The 24,939-nt window shown below is 33.0% G+C and overlaps 1 protein-coding gene and 1 long non-coding RNA gene across 2 annotated transcripts; both read left to right on the top strand.

The window, feature by feature from the left end:
* Positions 1-317: 317 nt before the first annotated feature.
* LOC105338987 (uncharacterized) lies at positions 318-8,292 on the top strand. Its single transcript, XM_034449565.2, has 5 exons — positions 318-461; positions 1,772-3,404; positions 4,644-5,582; positions 6,236-6,331; positions 6,800-8,292. The coding sequence occupies exons 2-4, from the start codon at positions 1,808-1,810 to the stop codon at positions 6,289-6,291; spliced, it is 2,592 nt and encodes an 863-aa protein (XP_034305456.2). The 5' UTR covers positions 318-461; positions 1,772-1,807; the 3' UTR covers positions 6,292-6,331; positions 6,800-8,292.
* A 9,923-nt stretch (positions 8,293-18,215) lies between these two features.
* LOC136274862 (uncharacterized) lies at positions 18,216-21,867 on the top strand. Its single transcript, XR_010713296.1, has 2 exons — positions 18,216-19,378; positions 21,648-21,867. It is a non-coding gene; the product is annotated as an uncharacterized lncRNA (long non-coding RNA).
* The last annotated feature ends 3,072 nt before the right edge of the window (positions 21,868-24,939 follow it).

Genomic DNA, 24,939 nt, shown 5'->3' with positions numbered 1-24,939 from the left:
GGTAAATAACTTTCTAGTTTGCTTTCATTTCATTTGTATGTATCAGGATAAATCAGATATACCTTCCCGTAGTATTCGTTAATTGGGCAAACGAAACTGTATTATCAAAAAAAGTTGATATGATAAACATTGTTTTATTTAATGGAAATCTATAAACCTATACAAAATACTCAAGATATGAAATTGAATATTATCTACCTAATATATGCAAATGTTCTCTCTTTATAATACGTTATCTTATAGCACTACTCATAGGTGTAAGAATGATGGCCAATAAACATTCCTAAGATGTTCAGCTAACGTACCAGTCACTATTGGTTTTATCTGGTTTATTAAATTTCGCGGGCTCGGTCTTTCTTTTTTATTTGAAGAGGGCTTTGTTTACTAGTTACCCCAAACACAGCCTTAAATACCTTTATTTTTGCTTTGTTTTGGAAATACACACAGGATTGTTGCAAAAGGTAACATATTTTATGTTTTATTTGCATAAATTAAGCCTATTTCGTGCTTTCTGTGACCCTGCTTTCTTGTATTACATCAATGAAATGAGATATACAGTTTACTCAGTACAAATGCATTATACAATCATATTCAAATAAATGTCAACGACGGTCAAATATATGTATATGAAAATGAAAATCAAGAATTGTTTATTTCTTTAAGCATTGAATGCCTAATTTTGGATGTCGACGGTCCTGTAACACACCAAGAGGTGCAGACAAATAGAATACAGCGCGTTGGCGCGGTTAGATAATGTGTATGCACCGCTTGGTGTGTTACAGGACCGATGACATCCAAATATAGGCATTCAGTGCTTAAAAGAAATAAACAATTCTTTTACATAAACATATACTATAAATGAAATCTACAAATTAACTGTCTTTCGCATTAAATGATTGCCATATAATGAAATTAAATCAAAATTATGAAAAATCGAAAATCTTATTTTTGATCCAATTCCGATAATAAAATATTAAGATTCATGCAGTGTATTACTTTATCAAAAGTATAGATGGATTCTAAAATGTTTGGAAGTTAATTTGTTTATCAATTCAATAGCCATGTAATCTATATCACTTATCAGCATTTACTTATTATTGAAAACTTTTAATTCTCTGATTGAGATATTTTCTTTTTTTCAATCGGGATTTGTTCAAATTAAAAAAAATATCACAATCATTTCAAATATTTGTATTTTCGTTTAAAATCCTTTGTAAATGTCAACGTTTAAAAAATGCTTCAAATTACTATTCTTTAATCTTTTGATTGTAAATGTATCCACTGATTTATAAGATAAATACTCTGATTGTCTTCAGACAATTTTTCACCGTTTCTTTAAAATGCATACAAACTAATATGAAATTAAAAGTAGATATCGGTCTATTTTTGTTACATCATATTCCAAAACTCTTATTATAAGATTGAGGTTTGCATAAGCATCGTAATGTCATATACATGTATCAATCTTATTTTTAGCCAATTTTAGACCTCAGACAGTTTTACTCTGGCCAGTCAATACGCTTGTTTGCATGCTAAATACTACAAAAAATATATAGTAGTATTTTATGTAAGAAACCCGTATATAAATAACTATTTAGACTATTTTTTTAAATGCATCTAAAATGACAAAAGAAATATTTAATGATTCTGTCATTTATTTTATTAAAGGAAACTTATCCAAACATATTGAATTAATTTCAAATTGACAGATAGTTCAATTTACTCTTACTTTTATATTTTATTTCCTATAATTTTACATTTCTATCTTCAGTAAACATTTTCTGAGTTTGACAAATTGACGGCCATCATGGACACATCAAGCACCCCGTATAAAGCACACAGGTGCTCAAAGTGTCCGGGGGACACAGAGTACTATTGTGTATCGTGTCCATGTGATCTGTGCCCCCAGTGTAAAGAGAACCATTTCAAAAATCTCAAAACAATAGACCATTTTGTTGTAACATACCGCGAGAAATTGAACTACATTCAAACACAAGAGAAGGATATATGTGAACTCATTGACAACGTCCATACGAATAAAATACACATACCATCAGATATTGAAACAGCATTTGAAACAAAGCGACAAGAACAAAGAACAATACTTCATACCATCAGAAGTGAGGCTCTCTTTTACAGACCCATTCTCCTGATAGAAGTCAAACATGATTTCAGAAGATTTCTAACAGAATTATCCCTCTGTCAATCAGAAATGTGCAAAAAGGCCCAAAAAATGAAGATTCTTATTAGTGAAAGCTCATTTAATGTTGATTTCAAACACAGATGTTTAACACAAAAGAAAGAAATGAATACACATATGTCCAGCCTCCAGAGATATGTACACATTTATGAACAGTCAGCAATCAATCCGCTACAATTCCTCTCATCCATAAAGACAGCCCTCCCCCAGATAAATCTAACACTCCACACCTGCAGGCTATCCGTGGCGGAGTCTATTAACAAGGGTGATTTGATTGAGTCACTGAGTGCAATCCAAATCAAAGAGAGAGGAAACCGACGCGTAGGAAACCAGTGTCTGCTGAAAACAATGTCTTCTCCTAAGTTTCATCAGTCTCTCACCGTGACAGGTGTTGATCGTTGTTATCACCTCTCCTGTGTGACTTCAGACCAGGTCTGGGTCAGTGATCTATGGAGCAATCTCATTTTGACAAACACAGAAGGTTTTACTTTACGTAATATGCATGATTTTTGTAGTAATGTATATGGGGCACACACAGTGAACAATGAGAGTGAATTGATTTATATAGATAAACTTTATAATATCAAGAAACTGTCAAAGGATGTGCAAACAACCTCCACATTTATACCAAAACCAGACTCTTTATGGGAACCTATATGTGTGTACTGGTCTAAGTCCACGGGGGATCTTTTGGTCACAATGTATAGAAAGTATACAGAGTTTACAGGAATAGGCAAGGTAACCCGGTACACCAAAACCGGAAAACTGACACAAACAATACAAGTCGACCACAGAGGTCGAAAACTGTATACAGAACCTTGCTATATAACGGACAACAACAATGGGGATGTCGTTGTGTCTGACTGTGTATCTCTTTCTTCATCTGGTGCTGTAGTGGTGACAGAGCGTGGAGGAAGACATCGCTTCTCCTACAGAGGACATCCACCAGGATCAGTGCTGGAGCCACGAGGAGTATGCACTGATGCTCTGTCACGTATCCTGGTGTGTGATGTTAGAACCAACACAGTACAGATGTTAGACAGGAATGGTCAGTTCCTGTCACATCTACTGAAAAGACCATCAGGGATATTCTCACCACGAAGCCTGAGTTATGATACGAGCAGTCACCGTCTCTGGGTCGGATCACGGAACAGCAACACAGTTGTTGTTTACAGGTATATCACCAGAAAAAATGCTTTAATAGGTGAGTGAAGTTATTTTTATTTTTAATTACAATTAAATGTTATTTATAATGCTATTTTCATTTTATCAATAAGCACCCATACAAATGTGGGCTGGTATGATAAGGTAACTCTCAGCGATCGATCGAGTAAACATTCGTCTGATTAATATGACGTCAGAATAAGCAGCATGATGTCATGTTTTAATCAGAAACATGTCAATTGTCACTATATCTCTGGTTTAAATTTTAAAAACTACATGCGTTAAATGTCACTAGAAACTCTTCTAAATGAATGTATCTTCGATTTCTCTCTATTACGTATAATTATCATTGATGACGTCACATGCATGTTTAAAAAAGAGAAGATAAATGTCGGGAGACAAATCGTGTAATCAATGCCGAAATAAGACTTATTTAATACATATCTAGACATGTATATGGCTTGACCAGCCTTTCCTCTGTCCGTGTGTACAAAAAAGGCAAAAGTGTAACACTACCCAGAATATTATGAAAATTGAATTTGGCAAATATCAAAAGCATATGACCTAAAATACTTAAAAAGTGCTGCTAGAATCCTGTTCTGCGTTGTGTTAAATAAAAATTACGTTGTATTTTCAATGAAATTGAAGAAGTTGAGGAGGTATCCGATAAATAATGACAATAATTATTTAATGCGATTAACAATAGGATTCTAGCAGTAATACTTATAAACATGAACTAATTACCGATCGAATTATTGCATCATACATACAAATGAACTTCGGGGTAGTGTTATACTTTTTGAAACTTTTTTAGGTAAAAAAGTGATCTATTTTTAACTGTCACGTGATACCATGGCACGGCAGCTTCAAAGATAGACTCGATTCCGAAATAGAAAAATAATATCCTGGCGAACATATTTACTGATATTAGTATTCAGCACTGTTTTCATAAAAATAAATAATGTTTAAATTGATCATAATTTTGACGGTCATTAAACTCGGAGTTGCCTTTACTTACCCGTGTGGTTTTTTTTCGGGACTCTTTGTTCGATATACTCATAAAGTTGCTATATCAAAAGGTGTAAATGCAGAATATGGCAATCGTAATAAGTATGATTCTATACATACCCTTCTAAACTATCAAAAGATGTATTTACCTGTTTGATGTAGAGTACTTTAAAAAATCGATACTTAATCAAATATTAAAAATGACACCAAGAACAGTTATGTATGTTTTACTATATTCAACACCATAACGATTCATTTCTTGTGTTTCTAGATATGACTCCAACCACTTCTGATATGGTAGAGTCACTGAGTGAATATCCCAACACAGAGACAACAGAATCAAAGGAAAAAAATACCTGTCGGTTGAAATTGTGTTCTCCTCCAGAATTGATCTTTTCTTTTATAATGAAAGATTTTCATCGTTGTTGTCACATTTCACCTGTGACGGAAGACCGGATTTGGATATGTGATGGAGACAATCTCATCTTGACAAATGCAAAAGGTGAACGTTTACATCGTCTGGAAAGTGTATTGAAATGTGACACAATAACTGGAATTGGACCATGCACAGTGAACGGTAAAAGTGATCTAATTTACATTGATAGGAATTATAACATTAACAAACTATCAAAGGACATGGAATCAGCTACCATATTAGTTGACAGCGCATATTCTAAATGGAGACCACGGTGTGTGTACTGGTCCCCGTCAACTGATGATCTACTGGTCGGGATGTGCAAAGTAAATCTCAGCACTGGCAAGGTAACGCGGTACGATCAGAGTGGTCAGCCGACACACACAATACAGTGTGACAATTCAAGACTTGAACTATACAGAGAACCTCACTATATAACAGAGAACAACAATGGGGATGTCGTGGTGTCTGACTATGCAGCTATAGTGGTAACAGGGCGTGGAGGAAGACATCGTTTTACTTATTCGGGACATCCATCGGGATCAGCACTACGGCCATGTGGAATATGTACTGACGTGCTGTCACATATCTTGGTGTGTGATGTTACAACCAAAACAGTACATATGTTAAACAGAGACGGTCACTTCCTATCATTTCTATTGACAAATACACAAGAAAACGGTATACCATGGAGCTTGAGTTATGATGTCAACACTCACCGTCTCTGGGTCGGATCACGGTACAACAACAAAGTGTGTGTCTACAGATATATAGACAGACAGGGCACTCTGACACGTACGTCAATTAATTAGTTATATTGATTAAAAAAAAAAAATACTATGACTTAGTTTAACTAATAGTGTGCATTTATCATCTGACAAAACGATGCTTTTAAAACGAATTTCGTTGTTTTCTGTCAGCACCAAACAGTAATTGAAACTATCGTAGCTACATCAGAAGATATTAATTAATTGAATACATCTGATTCATATTTTTAATTTCCTAAATACTTGTTACTGTAAACGTATTACATTTAGCTGTGTATTCTTTTTAGCGCTTTTGGTGGAATGCAGCTTCCGCTAAATCAAGTACATCGCTAAATGCCATGCATAAATGTATAAGAATATTCACATTCAGGAATACGCTAATTCAAATCCACGCCAACTTGTTCAAAAACTTATTTCCGCCAAATATTGTACACGCCAAATATAATACTTTTACAGTAATTTACATCATGAATTTACAAAACATTGTTTTGAATTATCGAAATAAGTTAATTAATTCACATTTACTTGCATTTTGAAACGCCTAACTCATGAAGATGAAAATATCAAGATTCATTTAAATATGATTAATTTTAGAAGGGTGCCTAGTTCTGGTAAGAATCTAAAACAATTAAATATAACCAGTATGAAGTGCATTAAATCATATGAAATAACTTATTGTAGGTGACGACACACACGTTCCCCATAATGATGCATTCTCCAGCTTTAAACCAGCTTGAAAATTGAGATCCTGAGAACAGCATGAGAATAAATGTTTCTGTAAGAATCTAGTCTTGTTTAACTTGTGTAATAATCACACACCTTGTTTTTCTCAACAAACATCATCTTCTGCAGAAGTTAATTATGTGTAATTCAGATAAACTACAACTCTATGTAAATCTTTGGTTAGCGAATTATATTCATGGATGTGAGACGGGAAATGTCATTCTTTATTATTAACTTTTGTTACGATCATCATGCTGCTTAATGTTGAATTAAATGAAGCACTATACATTTATCGTTTAGATTACCCGGTCGCATTAATAACATTTTTCGTTGCTCTTAGAGAAGATGTTCAGAGTTGATTTTGAGCTTTTATTTGACAGATTCAAGTATATGGCATTTCTTCAGGATACAACCATTGGTTAATTGTTTTATTAGATCGAGTGGTAGAGTGCTGGACGTGTGTGTCTGAAAGAAGGTTGAAATTTCAGCATTCATCAGAGGCAATATTTATCTTTATTACAGGTGACGCCTGATTTGGCACTCGGATATACTATGCATTTGAGAGACATTGTGGCCAGTACTTTGCCCCGCAGGTGTTGGCACTGTAGAAGAATGGAGAAGTACTTTTTCCAGAAGGGGTACAATGTCAGATACATGATATTCCAGTAGAAAGACATACAAATTCTGATGTCGCTAATGTGCATGAAAAATTGAAAAATAACTCGCATAGTTTCAAATTATTTTAAAATATCGATTGATATATAAAATGCTCGGCTTTGCCTGGATTTTTATAATGGTATGGCATCCTATTTTGTCCAAAACAGTTACAACATTTTAAAAAAAACTTACGCTTAAATGCTTTAAGAACAAGAAAAATCAGTTTTACTGATTTTTACGATGGAACTTTCAATTTCCAAAAAATGGACACTCATAATTTTCATATATTGTGATAATAAGAAATGTTACTATAAAGTCATTTGAAATATTAGCTTTTGAAATGTTTTGCCAGTAAAGAGTTATTCTAAAAACTAAAAAAACTAAAACTAAAAACTGTATTGTCGTTAGTTCTTGTAAACATGATGTGCCTATCTTGGAATCCTGCATCATTCATGGAAGAAATAGCCATGGCTCTTAAACAGTGGGGAGTATAAGTGATTTGGCATTCCGCAGATTTACATATATCTCGCATGAATCCTCTGAATGATTGCTTTTGGAGAGGCTGGTCAGAATACCACGTGTCGCAAGAAGATGGAGAAACACAAGCATTGAAAAAGTGTGTCGCGTGTTGATCGGTTTTAGACAAAAGAAGCCGAAGTGCAGGTAGGACACTCTGGAACAGCATAAATTCTCTTATCAGAAGGAGCTTCATCACTGCTGAGGCCTCCTTGAAAATTCTTCTGCTGAGTTTCATGGCGAAGAACAACGTATTCTTTATCATCTTCATCAAATAGAAAATTGAACGAATCTTAACGGAGTTGGTGATGAAATTTCAAGCCCCGAGATACAAGATGAACAGAGAGATTGAACCACACTTACTGCCGTAACACTAGGGGGAGAATCAAGCAGCTTGAAAGTATGAGTAATTTTTTTTTCAAATCATCTGAAGTAATAACCGATTTGTGTTGGGTAGCACGCGATGCTCCTGCTTTGGTCATCACTTTCATCATTCCATCAAGAGTATGGTTAGCAGATTTAAACTCTTCATCCCTAACAATATCTATGTTTCGACCCAGGTCCTACAGGTGACGATTTAATGCTGACCGCAATTTTTTTAATGTGTTCTTGTGATAATGTTCCGCTTGAACATGTAAATGTTTCTCCTTTCGTGAAGAAGTTTTCTTCGGTTTGGCCTCACAGTAGAACTTACGCAAAAAAATTGCAAGAATATCAGAAGGGACGGTTTCAAACTCCAAGGGCTCATTGTAAACCTCTGTATACCAATATGAAATTAAAGATATCCTTCAAGCAGCCACTGCTTTCTGTTTTGATTTATTTGTGCATAAAAGAGATGTTGCCCCATCTCCACCCCCTGACCAACGCTAAAAGTCCCACATTTTAATAGTTATATTGCTTACTTTGAAATACTAGTAGTTAAATGCCCCATTTTGAATTTTTCTTAGTTGAACAGGATAGCCTTGAATCTTGAAATTCCTGTAAATCATTTTCTGTGAAAGAACGGAATCTTCTCGGTTCAGCAGCCTGAGAAGGGGTCTCTGGCTTTGGGAGGCAAGTTAAAGCTGGCTTTTCTAGCTCTTTACACATCTAAGATATTACAGACTTATCAAAAATAGCCTCCAAGTTAGAAAGATCAGGATTTTTCTATAATTTTGTTGTCAAACAGCAAAAATAACTCATCTGTTATGTCTTCTCCATTTACTTCAAATTCTCCATATTCTGCCATTTTCATGTACATGTACAGTGAAAAAGTAAACGGGCAACTTAATTGAACAACATCACACAGTTTAATGTTTTTATTGCAGAAATTTTTTAAATGCAAAAACAATTGTAATATACTGCATAAGAACAGTATAAATAACATTGCAATAATTTTTATTAATGTGACCTACTTTATATTTGTTTACATGAAAAGTAGTACTTTACATGAAGATATTAATGCGCCATGTAATTCGGCCACGAGTGACCTATTGACCCATCAAACAGAATTGTTTTCGCTATTTTATAGGTTCATATAAGGAAACATTTGCAAATGTAAATATTATAATTTATTGATAATAAAAACACTTACCACAGAGTATGCGTCATAAGTTTCATATTTGGATATTTTACAAGAAACGGATATTGATGATAGCCAAACAACAAAACTTTATGATAAACGTGATGGCTTCAATTTTTCTATAGTCAGCTTCCCTTACTTATGTAGCAATTTACCTTCATCACATGCACATGGAAATTGTGTCTCTTAGTTAATTAGTTAGATACGCAACGGCATGATCTTTGTATGAACAGTTTCTAAGGCGATGCAAGCTAGTGACAAAGTGACAAACAAGTTGATAAAACTAGACTATCATTAGTCTTGTTTGAAGTCATCTTTTCTTAAGTTCTATGGTCGATACAACGACCTTGTCAGCAAATACAATGTTCCACTGGGTCGCATGCTGACTGACGTTTATCATTCTATTTGTTAGGCTATTATTAATCACCTAATTGTCGAGAGACTTTTCCGTTTTTACCTGATTAGACAAAGAGCACACGGCGGGTGTGACCGATCTGAAGAAGATGCTCACTCCTACATGGCACCTGATCGTACCTCAGCTTTTTTTGGGGGGTCCGTGTTTGCTCTGCTCCTGTTTTGTAATTTCCCTTTGGACTTTTGAATTTGAACACTGTTTTTTATCAGCACATTTCATTTTAAAGAAGATTTAAGTTATAAGAAAATATATGGTTGCATCGCAATGTAGTTTTGAAAGTTTGTGCTATAATATAATAAAATATCAAAAAAGTATAATACAAATGTACTCAATGGATTATGTTTTCAAGGGTTTAATTTTCAAAAAAAAAATCTATTAGGGGCAACCTAATAATAAGGATTACTTTTACTCAGGGGCGAAAAAAAATCCACTAATAGGAACGAAAAACTACTTATTGTTCAAGTAGCCCCACTATTGTGGTGCTATTTTTCACTTTCAAATAACTAGGTCAATGACCTACTTTTTCTGCTTTTGTGGCCTCTGAATGTTTTTTGGAAAAATTGTCAAAATTATCCACCATTTTCAATGTTTTCTTTATTTTGTAATAATTAGAAATAATAAAACAATTTCTAGGTTGGGAAATGATAAAACTAATTTTATATTTGACTGAATCGTTTTAAGCTCATAATTTAAGTTTAATTTAGTCCGAAATTCCTCTATTAATTTCCAAAATTTTACCCATTTTTGATCGAGTTTTACAAAAAACTGACTAATAGGAGCTCCAAACCATTGACTGCCTAAACTGTTTTCGTTGTCTGTATTATGTTGACATTAACATAAGGTCAATGATCAAAATTTCGAGTTATTTTATCTTGAATCGATTTTATGTATTTTAAAGATTTTTCCAATTGCGTGTCAGCCAGTAGATACAACAATAAAATATGTAAAATGATATGAAAAAACATATAGACACTTAACTTTTGCAATTACATAGGAACAGAAAGTTTTAAGAGAAAAAAAGGAAATGAAAAAATTAGTCCGAATTTCCTTTGTTTTAATATTAATCTACCTTTGTCGGAGCATATCTTCCTCAACTAAACAAATCATGGATACAAATATCGATATTTGTTAATAACGTTGTTATTTTGTGTTTTTAAAACAACTTTGGACTTCAGATATTGAACTTTGTAAAAATATTTCTTGAAATCACAAATCCTGAGTAAACGTAATCCTTAAATATATTGTGATTTAGTTAAATACCCTCGTGCGTGTATGATGTTTACAGTTTTCGTTTTACACACATACACTTACATGTACTGTGTACTATTTCATTATGACTACTTTAATTTTATTTAGATGGGACATATTTTTCTTAAGGTGGCTCTATACACCACTTTTTGATGATGCAGTACGCAAAAAAGTAAATCTGGAAAAATGCAATTCCGGTACTGGCTGATTTAAACTGAGGCGAATTATATGGGGACCGCTCTTTTGAAAATTTGTTAAATGAATAGATTTAATTTAATAGGAAAATTCATTACTTAACAAGTAATGTGGTATGTGACACCTTCACGTTGTGTCGTATTATTTATCGAACTAAACAATACAATCAAGTATAGTTTTTAAAATAGTATAGTTTCTTTCCCATCAGCGACATCTTACAGCGTAGCGCAGTGGGGTAGTAGGTTCACTTCAAATCTGGAAATCATGAGTTCGAATCTCGTTGAGGACAATAAAAATTTTAACTTTCCAAAATTTTATAAAACGTATTTTTTGGTTGAATACTGTGAAAGAATATTCTAAACCGGTGAAAGTATATATGATTTCTTTCGTTTGAGGGACAAATTAGACAGAAATCAATTTCTACTTGGTATAATAATGAATTAATTATCCGGATATACATGTATAAGGTTTTCATTCGAATACATGTTTGTGTCACCTGGTTCTTAAGAACCGGTTTATTAGCAAGGCTATATAAAGAATTGCTCATGTGTTAAATACCAGTTAAGGACGACACGTACAGCGGAAAGTTTAAATTTTCAGAATTGTGTTATTAAAATAAATAAATCATGTGATCCAACTTTATGCCATAATTATGTGTGTGTACATTTAATATGCCAAATATCAAATAGCTGCAGCGTGTCGTTGCTAATTTCACACAATGTGTTCTTATTTACTATAGTATCAAAGTATTCAGCTTTCATTTGGAAAGTAATGAATGGATTTAAATAAGAATTCAATTATAATATTTTAATCCACATTAATATCGACAGATGTTCCTTACTACCTTAAGAGGATGGGAGGGTGGCTTTGAATTTCTCTCAGGTTGGGATACATAACTCTTATTAGTTAATTTTCCCCTTTATTTATTTGACTTAGTTTTGCATTAAAGCGAATATATTTACTTATATAGGCCTATAATGAAATATGTATGTATTTATTATTCCAACATGGTATTTAGGACATTTTCTTCAACTCAGAAATGAAAATTCTCCAAGGTGTTTGGGCCTTGGGACTTAGGAAGGATAACTCTTTCCAGAGGAAATTTCACACCAAATAAAATTTAAAATATTTTTTATGTTTATTTGCAATTATTTTCATTCAATTTTTGTTGGGCACATTTATCAAAATACATTTTTTATAACATCAAGCAGCTTTTTCAGATGATTTGTCAACAGATTAAGAAAATATGAAAAATTATGTTTTGGGGAAATATTTAAAAAATTGCAATAATAACATTTTTGAATGTTAAGAAGTGTTATATTTTTTTAAGGTGTCCGAAGGAAATATCCATCATCTGACAAAAAAATTCTTTGAATTTGTTAATAGTTAAGTTTTTAAAAATTATTTTACAAAAACACGAAAAAACATTAAAAAATTCTTTAAAAGTACCTATAGTATCCCTATCATCATTTTAATTTTCGATAAGTATATGTTTTGTTGTCTGCTATTGAAAATTGGAATAAACTGTGGGTGTATAGAGCCACCTTAAGAAGTGTTATATTTTTTAAGGTGTCCGAAGGAAATATCCATCATCTGACAAAAAAATTCTTTGAATTTGTCAATAGTTAAGTTTTTAAAAATTATTTTACAAAAACACGAAAAAACATTAAAAAATTCTTTAAAAGTACCTAAAGTATCCCTATCATCATTTTAATTTTCGATAAGTATATGTTTTGTTGTCTTCTATTGAAAATTGGAATAAACTGTGGGTGTATAGAGCCACCTTAAATATAAATTTCAAAATAATTTTGCAAAACGAAAATTAAATAAATGTAAACATACATTAACCTTATCAAATATGTAATAAAAAGTTAAACAAGCTTACTTGATTATTAAATAAAAAAGAAAAAAAATGATAGAAATGGTTGTTTAAACAATAAAGAAAAAATTTCTTCATCTGCTTTTTATGTATTATAATACCTATATTTATTGAAAACAAAAATAATTCGCTTATCTGTTTGTTGATGCGTTTGCATACACTCGGCGTACGATTTAATTTTACCACTGCTCAGCTAAATAAGTTTTATTCTTTTTTTTATTTCGATTATAAAATAAGTCAATAATTCGTTAATAAAACAATCATTACTTTTAACTTCGCTTTATCTTACTCTAACTTATTCCTTAATTTGAATGGTATGGGAAAGGATACAACAGGATACATCCTAATTGCAGGATAGGATGCAGGATATAGGATAGGAATGGATTGTTTTGTCAACTTTCATGATAGCACTACCTTATGTGAATTTCAACAAAATATTTGAAATGTATATCAATTCTTTAACTCAAAGTATATGCATCTATCTAAAATAAACAACAAACCTTAATTAATATTGATAATAACATATTTTCTTTAATGAAATTTCTTAAGTATAAAGATATAATCACAAAAATCATTATCATGGTACATCATATAATCTAAGTTCAACAAAATTCACTAGATCTGTTGTGTGAACTTTGTGAACATGTATGCATTAATAATACAAATAAGCGTGAAACATGCATGCATATGACACACAATTAAAAATATACGAAAAAACCACGTTTTTTTAACCCAATGCATTAATATACTCTTTTCAGGTATATATATATTTGATTAATCATTTATGTTGTATCTACTTCATGCCATACTAGAATAAAAGTGTTTTACATGTAGCACACTTCATTTTACTGGTAGTACGTGTTTATCTTCACTTTACCTGTTATGTTTTCAGCTACACAGATATTGTCTTTAGAGTCCACACAAATACCCAATAGACTCTGTAAATGGAAATTAGTATCAATAAAACGGAGAAACTTTCCGTCCTGATCAAGGATGTGGATACGATTCGTGTCCCAGTCTGCTGCCAGGTTTTTACTCTGGCTGTCTGTTGTAATGCCACGTGGATTAAAAGATTTCTTGGTAGTAGATGGAGGGCCTGTGTAGATAAACCGGAGTTTCCCGGTCTGACTTACAACAACAATTGCACCGGCCCAACTGTCCGAAACACAGACATCTAGGCTTCTGTTCTCACAAATGTATTTTATGAAATGACCAGATGTAAAAAGAGGTTTTCCGTTGTCATTCAATTGAATAGATTGCTTTTCTTTGAAGCCTGAGTAGCGTACGACTTTAACTTGATTATAATCATCACTGTTCATGATAGTCAAGAGGTCACCAGAGGAGGTGCTACAGACACTGTAAGGTTTCCATCCCTGAACTCTGATCACTGTCTGTATCTCTGTATTTTTCACTATGTTCACTGTTCTATCATCTCTGTCAGTATAAATTAAATCACCATTAATTGTCACTGCTATGTCCCATGGAACTTTCCTTGACTTGGTTTGGACTGACTTTACAAGCTCCGCCCGGCAGTTGTAGAGTCTCATGATGTTGTCATTACCACACGTCCACATCTCGTCATCACTCAGACAGGACACACTGTTTAATTATCTACATTTGGTGTTTATATCTGTGACGATCCGTGGTACATCAATGAATGGTTTGTCCAGGGAAAAAGACCCAGCACTGGGAGAATCCATTTTGTTTCCATGTTCTTCTATTTTGAAAGAAAAGTCCAACAGAGAACCATACAGTTGATAAAGCTGTTTTCTTTTAATTTTAAGAGGGGTAAATCTTGGAAAAAAATTGTGACTTTGGGGGGTAATCTTTTCAATTCAGTATTTCTTGATTTGTAGGCAGAAAACAGGATGACATCATCAGAGTTCAATGGCTTTTTAAGACCAGCAATGCTCTCTGTGATTTCTGAAATAGTGTGTTTTATTTTATTTTCCTGTTTAGATAAGACTTCCACGTTTTTGGAGTCCATTTTATCCAGATCATCTTTAAATTTCTGTATCATGTCAATTTCTCTGTGAAAGGTTCTTCCATGTTTGTTGATGGCGGATATTTAACTAAAGCCAGATCTGGTTTATATTCACAAAAGGTCAAGACCAACAATCTACCTAATGTGCAATAAAAGATTAAAAACTTATACTTTAAAGGCAACGATTTACCCAGCTGCAACTCTATTGCTTCACATGCCTTAGAGTTCATGTGTAAGAGCCATAATTCCAATACCCAAGGTTCTTATAAAGCAGATACTGACAATTACCAATACGTTACGTATATGTGCTTATTTTATTGTGCCGCATATATGAGACGATGCATATATGGTTCAGTTCTCAAATTTAAACTAAATGTAACATTTCAATCATAATGTTTATGTTATAAATTAAAAACCCGATAGAACCAGGATAGAGTAATGGAGATTATTGAGTAATTCTTGGCGGCATTATCCTGTGAATATCTAGCTTTTTGATGAGAAAAAAATAAAAATCCAGCACACAAAGTTTTCGTCGAAACAGTCATTAAGACAATCCAAAAAAATCTACGAAACAAGGATTTTTACAACTTACGACAGTACAAATACAACCGAGCCTTTCATACCAAACAGAAATAAAGCACACTACTTTGGCAATCCCTAATCCTAAAACGGTTTTTGCAATCGCGAGTTTTCAAAAACAAAAAAATCTTTTAGGAAAATCGGGAAATATCGGATCACTGGTGGACGAGAAGACATCTCAAACCACAGCAAAGCCTTCAACAAGCGCGTGGCAAAGGCGAGCCAACAGGGTGTTTAGAAACGAGGTTCTCGGCATTACTGTTCCATCCACTTTGATGATGGGACTGCAGATTGTCCTGATGGCTCTACCTAATGGAGACACTAAATCCATAGATATTGCGGTGGTAACGCTGCTTAGCGCTTTCTCTCTCGGTCCGCCATATTATACCCGTTTCTGTTTATTTTCAGCATAAAGGGTTGCAAGTGTAGTAAGCCACGCAATCCTTGACGTTTTAGGAAAACGGTTTGCCGCCGATGTGTCTATCTGGGTTCTAGCTTACTGAGCTTACTGTGATTTCTTCAATATTTGTTAAAGGGGCATGGTCACGATTTTGGTCAAAAATTATTTTTCCGATTTTAATGTTTACAATGCTTTAGTTAGGCATTTTGAAATAGGCAACAAAAAATTTGAGTATCATTTGTTGAGTTTTAAGCTAGTCACAGGGCTTACAAATCTTTCCTATGTAAACAAAGCTTTTGTTTACATTTTGAATGTTAAAGTGCAAATTCCAGTTTTATACCTAAAATGAGTGTGTTAAACGTTAAAACCCGTTTATTTATGCTTAAAATGAATAAAAAGATAAAAAAAATCTGCTTGAAAAAGATTGTTTACTGGTATATTGAACCTATGTAAACAAAAACGAGCCTCGTTTACATGACAAAGAGTTGTGAGCTGTGTATATTGCTCATAACTCTAAGACTGACTATGAAACTTCACTTGACCATTAGAAATGCATTCGTAAAGTTTTGTTAATAATAAAAATAGTAAAATTGATTTTGACCAAAATCGTGACCATGCCCCTTTAAATACCAATTTTTGAAAATTTTGTTGATGATTTGAATTGATCCAAGAAAATAACTGTTCATTGAAGGGCAACTAATTACATTGATTTCAAAGAAATCAATCCTTGGCTAAGAAATTGTGTTTCCATAAACCTGATTTTTATTTGATCCGCGAAAATTAATGAAATAAAGGTAATTTTTTTCCTATCATTTTTCAAACTAATTAATAAAATATCTTTATATCCCTTGGCCTTGTTAAATCTGTAAGTATATAAAATTAACATATTCATATGAAGATATTGAAACAAATACAATAATGATTTTAGTAGATTTATTAGATACACAAAGGCATAAATAATTTTAGTATATTAATGAAGTTCTATGGAGCATAAAAAAATAATATAAAACACTTCTTATGAAGGGCAATTTTTACTTCACAAATAGTTTGTTTTCTTTGTATATTAGTATACGTTGTTTTTATTAGGTTAAACCATCAGACCATATAATTCGGCACTCAATTTAAGAATTCTACTTTTTAAAACTATTATATTTACATCCAAGTATGATTCCCTACATTTATTACGGAAGTTGATTGTACATTCATGGCTCTGTAGAAACTGACAGGACTGAAATCTCTAGCCCGTTTATCGATTGGTCAAAACCTTCAGTAACCTAAAAAAAAATCACGGAATGCACGAAATAATCATGCTGATGTCAGACTCAAATTCCTATAGAACACGATTTGGCTCTTTCTATTATCTAATGTACTTATTAGCAATAATTTAGTTAAATTTTTCTTACTTTTTACTATTACATGTAATCTATCAATTTGTTAAAAGAAAGATGTAAATATAAACAATAAATTGCTTTCTGTCATGATTCATGCAAGTCATGAAGGTAGCATCCATTGCAGAAAAATTTTACAAAACCCGCTAACGCTAAATGCAATGTGTCCACCTTCATATCCCGCATGAATCACCAAAGAAAGTATTCATCATCGTATAATAATGCCGTTTCCAATTTATTGATGACACTAAATATCAGAACAATGTAGCTGTTGTACAAAAGTAAGCGATAGAGTTTTCTCAGAATCCGATGTGGATAACCGTGTAAAAAGTTTCTATTGCGATTATTTCTGGACTTACTACAAGACTTGCGGCACTCCATGACATTTCTTTGATCTTACTATGGCCATTCTATGTTTTCTAACAGCTAATAACGGTTATTTTTTGTATACCTGTCAAACAGAATTGTCTTGTCACAAATTATTTCGAATGAATTTTATTTATTTCAATTACCTTTTTTTTAATAAAACAAACAAAAACTGTTTTTATTATTAATTTACTAATAATAAAAAGTTAAAAATTCTGTTTGTTTTGCGTACAAATAATATTTGTATGCCCATAAGTAAAGAACGTCTAGATCTTGTACACACAGTCAGCGCATTGAGCACGCCTTAAACGCGAGGTAAAAACAGTCATTAGTGCTTGTCAATTGCCAAGTAAAACTCTGTGGAAACGCAGTTATACGGCACGAGAGCTCCGTAAAAACGCTTCAATCTCCATCAGGACGCCGTGATATCTAAACTTGTAAAAAATTCAAATAAAATTGTATAAATTTTTTTTGAATTTTTTATTCGATCATACGGCGATTCCGGAATTAAATATTACACCATTATTATTACTCAGTGGGATCGCAACTTGGTACATGTGACAGGGCCTTTAATCATATACAATATCGCTTAAGTTATATGGATTTTCTGTACTAATGTGCATGGACGCAGTTTAATTAAGGTCTTCCGTTTCCAACGGAAGACCTTGTACTGATTCTGTTGGAAATTCTTCATTATTAGGGTTTTCCGTTTTTCAACGGAAAACCCTTCTGTTATTCTACTGTTTCTTATTATTATTTTTTTTTTTTATCCGCAAATTTTGTGTAGGCCATTTCTCGTACATTTGTTGTCTGATTGTTATGAAACTTTCAGGGTATATAGACAATGTTAATATCTCGGGACGTTTTTTTCAAATTTTTAAAATTCACTTCCGGTTATGAGTTATTGCCCTTTAATTGAAAATTGGGGGGTCTTTTGTCCAGAGTTGATCTCGGGAACTACAAAAGATAGTTGCATGAAATTTAGCAGGATTGTTGGTAACATTTTATAGTTTTGCTGGCATGAAAATTTTGGCAAAATGTTTTTTAGTTTTTAAGCTATTTGCCGGTAAAGTTTAAGGTTTTTGGGGGTCTGAAATTTTGTTGCTTTTTGTATAATAACCTTTAAACTAAAAATAATTTGTTAATACATATAGAACAAAAGTTGTTTAGAATAATGAGAGCTTTCATTTAAAATTAAGAAAAAAGGGCTGGCCCCTGTAATTAGGGGTCAGCAGCTCATACACGTATTTTTCTAATAGCAAAAATTGTTATCATTTTATGAAAAAAAATTAATTCAGTTATTGTTAATATATTAAATAATGTCATTTGGTATCAAATTTAAAAAGTTCTGTGCCCTATTTTTTTCAAATTTCATAAAACAAATATGTGTGAATCGTAACGTTACATGAACGAGTTAATTTGTCTACATAGAAATGCCACTTTAAGGCCCAGGCATTTACTGCATTACGTTGTGTTGCGTCTTAGATAAATAGTTGTGATTCAATTTCATTTGTTTCATCTATATCATTTATGAATTCAATGAACACACATTATTTTAACGTTCTATGTGCAACTATTTGTCGGGGCGCCCCTGTTTGTAACCCCCGCGCGCGCGCCGAATGTAAACAGTAACGAACGGCATTGTAGAAAAGAGAGAGCCGTAATGCAGAAGAGAAGTTGTGTATTCTTTCGATGTACAAATGCATTTTCAATTTACTGTGAAACATATGAACATGCACAGGGAACAATACTACATATTTGTTTAAGGAGGATATTTTTCTCGTGTGAATCGTTTACGAGGAAATTCTGACAGCCACACTTCTGTCGACGATCAGCCGTTGATAAGCTACGAGTAATAAAGGAGAAAAGATGGACATTAAAGTGTGTGATTTATGTGGATGTTACTGAAGAAGGTGAGGCTTTTACTCCTTTTAAAGTTTAAAAAAGTTAAAGTTAAAATTTAGTATATAGTATAGATGTACATGTAAGTACGTGCACACTGTTTGTTTTTGTTATGGTGTGGGTGTTTGTTTACTAACGTGTAATTTTTACATGTTTCATGGATGTTTAGACTCGCTCGAGGTTCATGGGGGACTGGAAAGGGTAACTGAATTTATCTATTTAAAAAAATAACAGATTGTGAATTTTCAACTCAAAATTCAAAGCAGGGTCTAATTAGAAACATATCATATATTCTTGTGCAGAAGACTCCAAATGTAGTCATGAATATCCTGTAGACATAACTTCAAGTAAATAAAATTGTATACTTCAGACTTCAGAGTTAAAACATGACTTTAATATCTTTATGATGCCAATCATTGTATCATTAGAAAGGTTTAGCAGACCAACGGGTACCCGGTACATGTACTTGTACATGTAGGTTACAAGTTAGAACTATGCGTACTATTCTACCAGTTCACATAATTTTTCTTGTTTAGCAGTTATGATGTGTACTTAAATTGTCCTTGTTAATGTTTTAAATGTAATTTTTTATTCTCTTTTTTTAATCTGACTACTGGCAGTACTGGCCTGCGAGCAGTTCTCGCCGAGGACCATTTCTCGCTGGTGCACTGTTACATCATATTTTCGTATATAATTTTATGTGTTGATAAAATGACGTAACAATGCAGTGAATGCACTGGTGAGAAATGGTACTCGGCGAGAACTGATCGCACGCCAATATTGATTAATTACAGACAAAAACTGAAGGTTGCGCGTGTTATTTTTTATTGAACAACATTGTTTAAAATAATTCTTTATATATGTGATGATCAGACCGGTTTGAATACCAGTGCCAGATAGCTCAGTTGGTAGAGCACCTGACTAGAGATTCAGGGGGCCCAGGTTCAAATCTTGGTTTGGTCCTTCATTATTTCTCCCATCCTGTTACAATATTGGTGTTGTGACCAACCCCTGGAACTAACAGGTTAACTCCTGCCAGGGGTGATCTTCGAGGGTGAAGATCATTTAAGGGGGAAGGAATGTGACGGTCAGACTGGTTTGAATACCGGTGCCAGATACATGTAGCTCAGTTGGTAGAGCACTTGACTAGAGATTCAGAGGGCCAGGTTCGAATCCCAGTTTGTTCCGTCGTTATTTCTCCCATCTTTTACATATACATGTATATCAGATATATGACAGATGATTAAGGGTCATCACATGTTTTGCAAGATGCAATAAGTGTTAAAAACCTTTACTTTACAACACAATACATATAAGTGAATATTTATGTTTCTTGTTATTATTTGGTGTGGTTTTCTTGACAGTGTCGCATAAACAATTTACCCGCTCCTAAAACACAAACTTTCTTTTTGTGGATTCAGCTTACCGCTGATTGGCTGCTTTTGCAGCAAACAAATAAGATATGCACGCACAAAACACAATGAACTTATCAGAGAATGAGTTGAGTTTATTTCAACTGTTGGAATTTGGTTTTTTTTTTTTAAATGTATACTTGTGACAAAACATATATGTGGTACATACAGCTGTAGCTTTATGAAGAAAATTTTGGTTAGACCATATATACCTATCATGCAAGTAAATGATATTTACAAAAAACTTGCAATTTATGGCGCACGAAATATACGCTAGTTTTATAAGGATTGACATACATGTAATGTTACAGTACCACATTCTGTGAAAAATAATCTATTAAAAATTCTTCATTAAGTTTACTCATACATGTTTTATGCTTATTACACATAGTATTGTTTTTAAAACATGTGATTTATAAGAAAATAAGCAAAAACCCTCGCTAAATTTATTTGCAAAAAAAAAAAACACAGTAGAATTGATAAAAAATGGTATACCAGAAGCTAATACCAGTACATGTACTTTGACGCTGTTTGGTGGGTAATATTCGTTTGTAATTTACGAATTGAAATATTGACAGTTGCACTACAAGTATGGTAATAAACTCTCTCTCTCTCAAACTCTCTCTCTCTCAATTTGATAAGTGTTTATACCTATGAAAATTTTTTAATATTATATTATGACTTGATATGCAAATTTTTGATCTTGTACTGCCTAAATGTTATGTCATGTATTGGGATATGTCATACCTATTACACTGCATGGTCAGTGTATTTTTTCCAGATATACTATGCATATGTTAATGTAAACACAGCTATTACTAGTACATGTATGTAAACACAGCTAATTATTTTTTTTTTTATTTGACAGCTCAAAACAGACTCTTGTTACCACATGGCTTTTACTGGTACCTGTTGATTCTTGTGGGTCAGCTCCTGAGATTAACCTGTCACCTCTATCCACATGCATATTCCTTGTGTTCTACAGACTATTTACCGGTAATTCAAATTAAATCCAATAATGCATGAACAATAATGGAACTTGAAGAAAGCATCATGCCATGTTGTGGTTTGTGTTTGATAAGAAATTATGAAAACAAAATTAAGGCTGTTTATAAAGAAATTCATAATTGCTGTGAAAATTTGTTTTTCAATAAAAGTATGCAATTATGTTTCCTTTATTTTTTATTTCATAAAGATATTTAGATGTGTTTACATAATTGAAAAATCCCCCCCCCCCTCTATTTAATTGTCTGCATTAAGATTACATGTAGGATATGTAAATGTACATTTGACTTTGAAATAACATCTGCTATGATAATTACTTTTGAAATGAACAAGAAACAACCTATTTCTACCTTTCTAAGGTATATATGCATAAAAAAAGTAGAAAAACATGTCAAACTTGAAAATTTTTCATGGAAATCAACTCGATCTGTCTCCAGCTACCTGTGTGTGTTTGAATTTAATTTTAATTTAAGGCAGATGTCTAACTTGTAGGTTGTAACTTACTGTTTTAGCATGGTTAGAAGGAGACTAGAAATCAGAATAGATTAGATATTCACTAACTATGATTGTTTGCTTACCTTTTTCATGAAAACAAGAAATCACAAGCAGGACAGCTGTCTATTTGTTAATTAAAATGGTACAAATCATACAATAAACAAATAAAGATCAAATTTTAGAATCATTGATGATTGTTTTCTAATATGTGTGAGAAATGACTCGAGGAAATTGCCACAAGTTTCATAGAATTAGGTAAAACATTTTTAACCATGACTTTTTATGAAAATCAAAAGATTTGGGGGGGGGGGGGGGGGGGGGGTGGGGGGTATACATGTAAGGATATTTCTAAGTGATGTGAAGCTTTTATCATGATTATATCATGTAGACGTATGTTGTATTGAATAAGGTTTCTTTTTAAAGGTGGTTGAACAACAGTTGACCTCTTAAGGGTCAGGTAAAGATGTTTTACTATGGAGAACCCTGTAAATCTGTGTTTACTAAAGGAAATTGGAAATGGTGGGTTCACTTAAATGGCCATATTTTTATTAAACCTCAATGGAATTGGCAATATGTGGTATTCTTTTTCTCAGAATTGCATTAGCTTTCTTATTCTAAGACAAACCGTCTTTTCATAAAAATGTTAGTGTACTAAGTTAAAGGTACAATTAACAGTTTCGGATAAAGTACCGTCAATATTTTTGTAAAATTGAGAGTGACTGTACTTGAAAATTTATCATTGTTGCGTAGATTCATGAAATGAATTTTAATGATTATCAATAGTTAGAGGGATGTCTCTTGTTGGAATTGATAAGCAATATTAAGGCCCCCTAATTTTAAGTACATGAGAAGCAGAAATAAATTGTGAAACTTGCGGCTATGACAGATGTGTTGACTTTACAGTGAAATTGAAGGTTACAAACGGGAGGTTATATAACATGAAATGTAGGTGGATGGGATATTATATGCCTATTTAGTATTTACTGGGTATGAGGACAATATCAAGTTTATTGTCCCCCAAGACAGCAACTATTTAATGAGGCAAAGCCAAGGGAAATAGTTGCTGTGGAGTGGGACAATAAACTTGCTATTGTCCGAATAGTCAGTTAATTGGTATTTCATTATACAGAAGAAAACTTTATTTGTCAGCGATGCAGAATTTCCTGATGATAAACAAATTAGAGTTAAATCAAACTTTGTATTTAATGCGGCGATCTTATTAGGTCAGAGGTGTTCCGAGTTTAAGGTGATATGGGACACTTCCATGTTGTGACGTATTGTTTATCGAAATAAACAATAAAATAAAGTGTTATTATATAAGTACATGTAGTTTCTTTTCAAAAATGGTCACCTAACTCCTTAGCGCAGTGGGTTAGAGGGTTTACTAGGAACCTGTAAGTCATGAGTTCGAATCCCACTGGGGTTTTTACAATTTTTACCTTTCAAATATTTTTAAAAGCTATTTTTTGGTTAAATATTGTAAAATTTGAAAATTCTAAACCGGTGAAAATTTTTCAATTATATAGTACTTTCATCCACATTAATATCGACAGATGTCCCATACCACCTTAAAAAGGAGGGAAATCAAATTCTGCTGATGAATGGTTTTGATGACTATTCACCATGGGCAGATAGCATGGATACTATTTTAAATTAGATAAAAAGGCATGTTTATGCGGGCACCTTCTAGTGATCAATTTGTCCGTCTGTCCATCCGAGATGGCTTGACAGGAGCATAGCTTCTCTCCCCTTGGCCCAATCTGGCTCATACCTCATCCACAGGGTTCCTTTGGTTGAAGGATGTGCAGTGACCTTGAACCATGTTTTTAGGTATAAGGTTAAGGTCATAGCAGAATTATATATATAAAATCCTTGTCTGGGGCATATCTTTTCTCCCTTTGGTCCAATCTGGCTAATACTCACAGAGTGTCTCTATGGTTAAACGATGTGCAGTGACCTTGCATGAAATTTCTAGGTAACGAGTGAAGATCATATCGGATAATGCAAAAATCCTTTTTTCAGAGCATATCTACTTTCTGCTAACCCCTATTTGGCTGAGACTTCACATAAGCAGAGCTTTTGAGTAAAGGGTGAAAGGGTGTGTAGTGACCTTGAACCTATTTTCAGTGAAAAGAAACTGAAGGTCATAGCAGAATTATATTTTTAAAAATCCTTGTCCGGAGTATATCTTCTCTCCCTTTACTCCATTCAGCCTCATACTTCACCCACAATATGCCTTTGATCAAAATATATGCAATGACCTCGATTGATATTTGTAGATGAATAGTCAAGGTCATATCAGATCACACAAAAATCCATATTTTAAGAGCATAGATATACTCTCCTTTTAGCCTCTATTTGGCTAATATTTTACCTTTACAGAGTTTATTGGTTGATGGCGTGCAGTGACCTTGAACCAAGTCTGTCAATGTGAAGGTCATAGCAGATCTTTTTAAAATTAGTTTTAGACAGTAGATTATTTTTCAAATATGCTTAATCTTGGTCAGAACAAAAATGCATGTATGTTATGTTATTTTTTGGTTAAATATTGTAAAATTTGAAAATTCTAAACTGGTGAAAATTTTTCAATTATATAGTACTTTCATCCACATTAATATCGACAGATGTCCCATACCACCTTAAAAAGGAGGGAAATCAAA

This window comes from Magallana gigas, chromosome 4, assembly GCF_963853765.1.
Source record: "Magallana gigas chromosome 4, xbMagGiga1.1, whole genome shotgun sequence".
NCBI classification, from domain to species: domain Eukaryota; kingdom Metazoa; phylum Mollusca; class Bivalvia; order Ostreida; family Ostreidae; genus Magallana; species Magallana gigas.
Note: the sequence above shows the minus strand (reverse complement) of the source record. Positions and strands in the feature narration are given on the sequence as shown.

Bases quoted from the DNA above. Each gene is read 5' to 3' on its own strand.
- LOC105338987 (XM_034449565.2), top strand. From the start codon at position 1,808: ATGGACACATCAAGCACCCCGTATAAAGCACACAGGTGCTCAAAGTGT. The intron at 3,405-4,643 runs GTGAGTGAAGTT...TTGTGTTTCTAG, and splicing joins CAGAAAAAATGCTTTAATAG to ATATGACTCCAACCACTTCT. The intron at 5,583-6,235 runs GTACGTCAATTA...AACTTATTGTAG, and splicing joins CAGACAGGGCACTCTGACAC to GTGACGACACACACGTTCCC.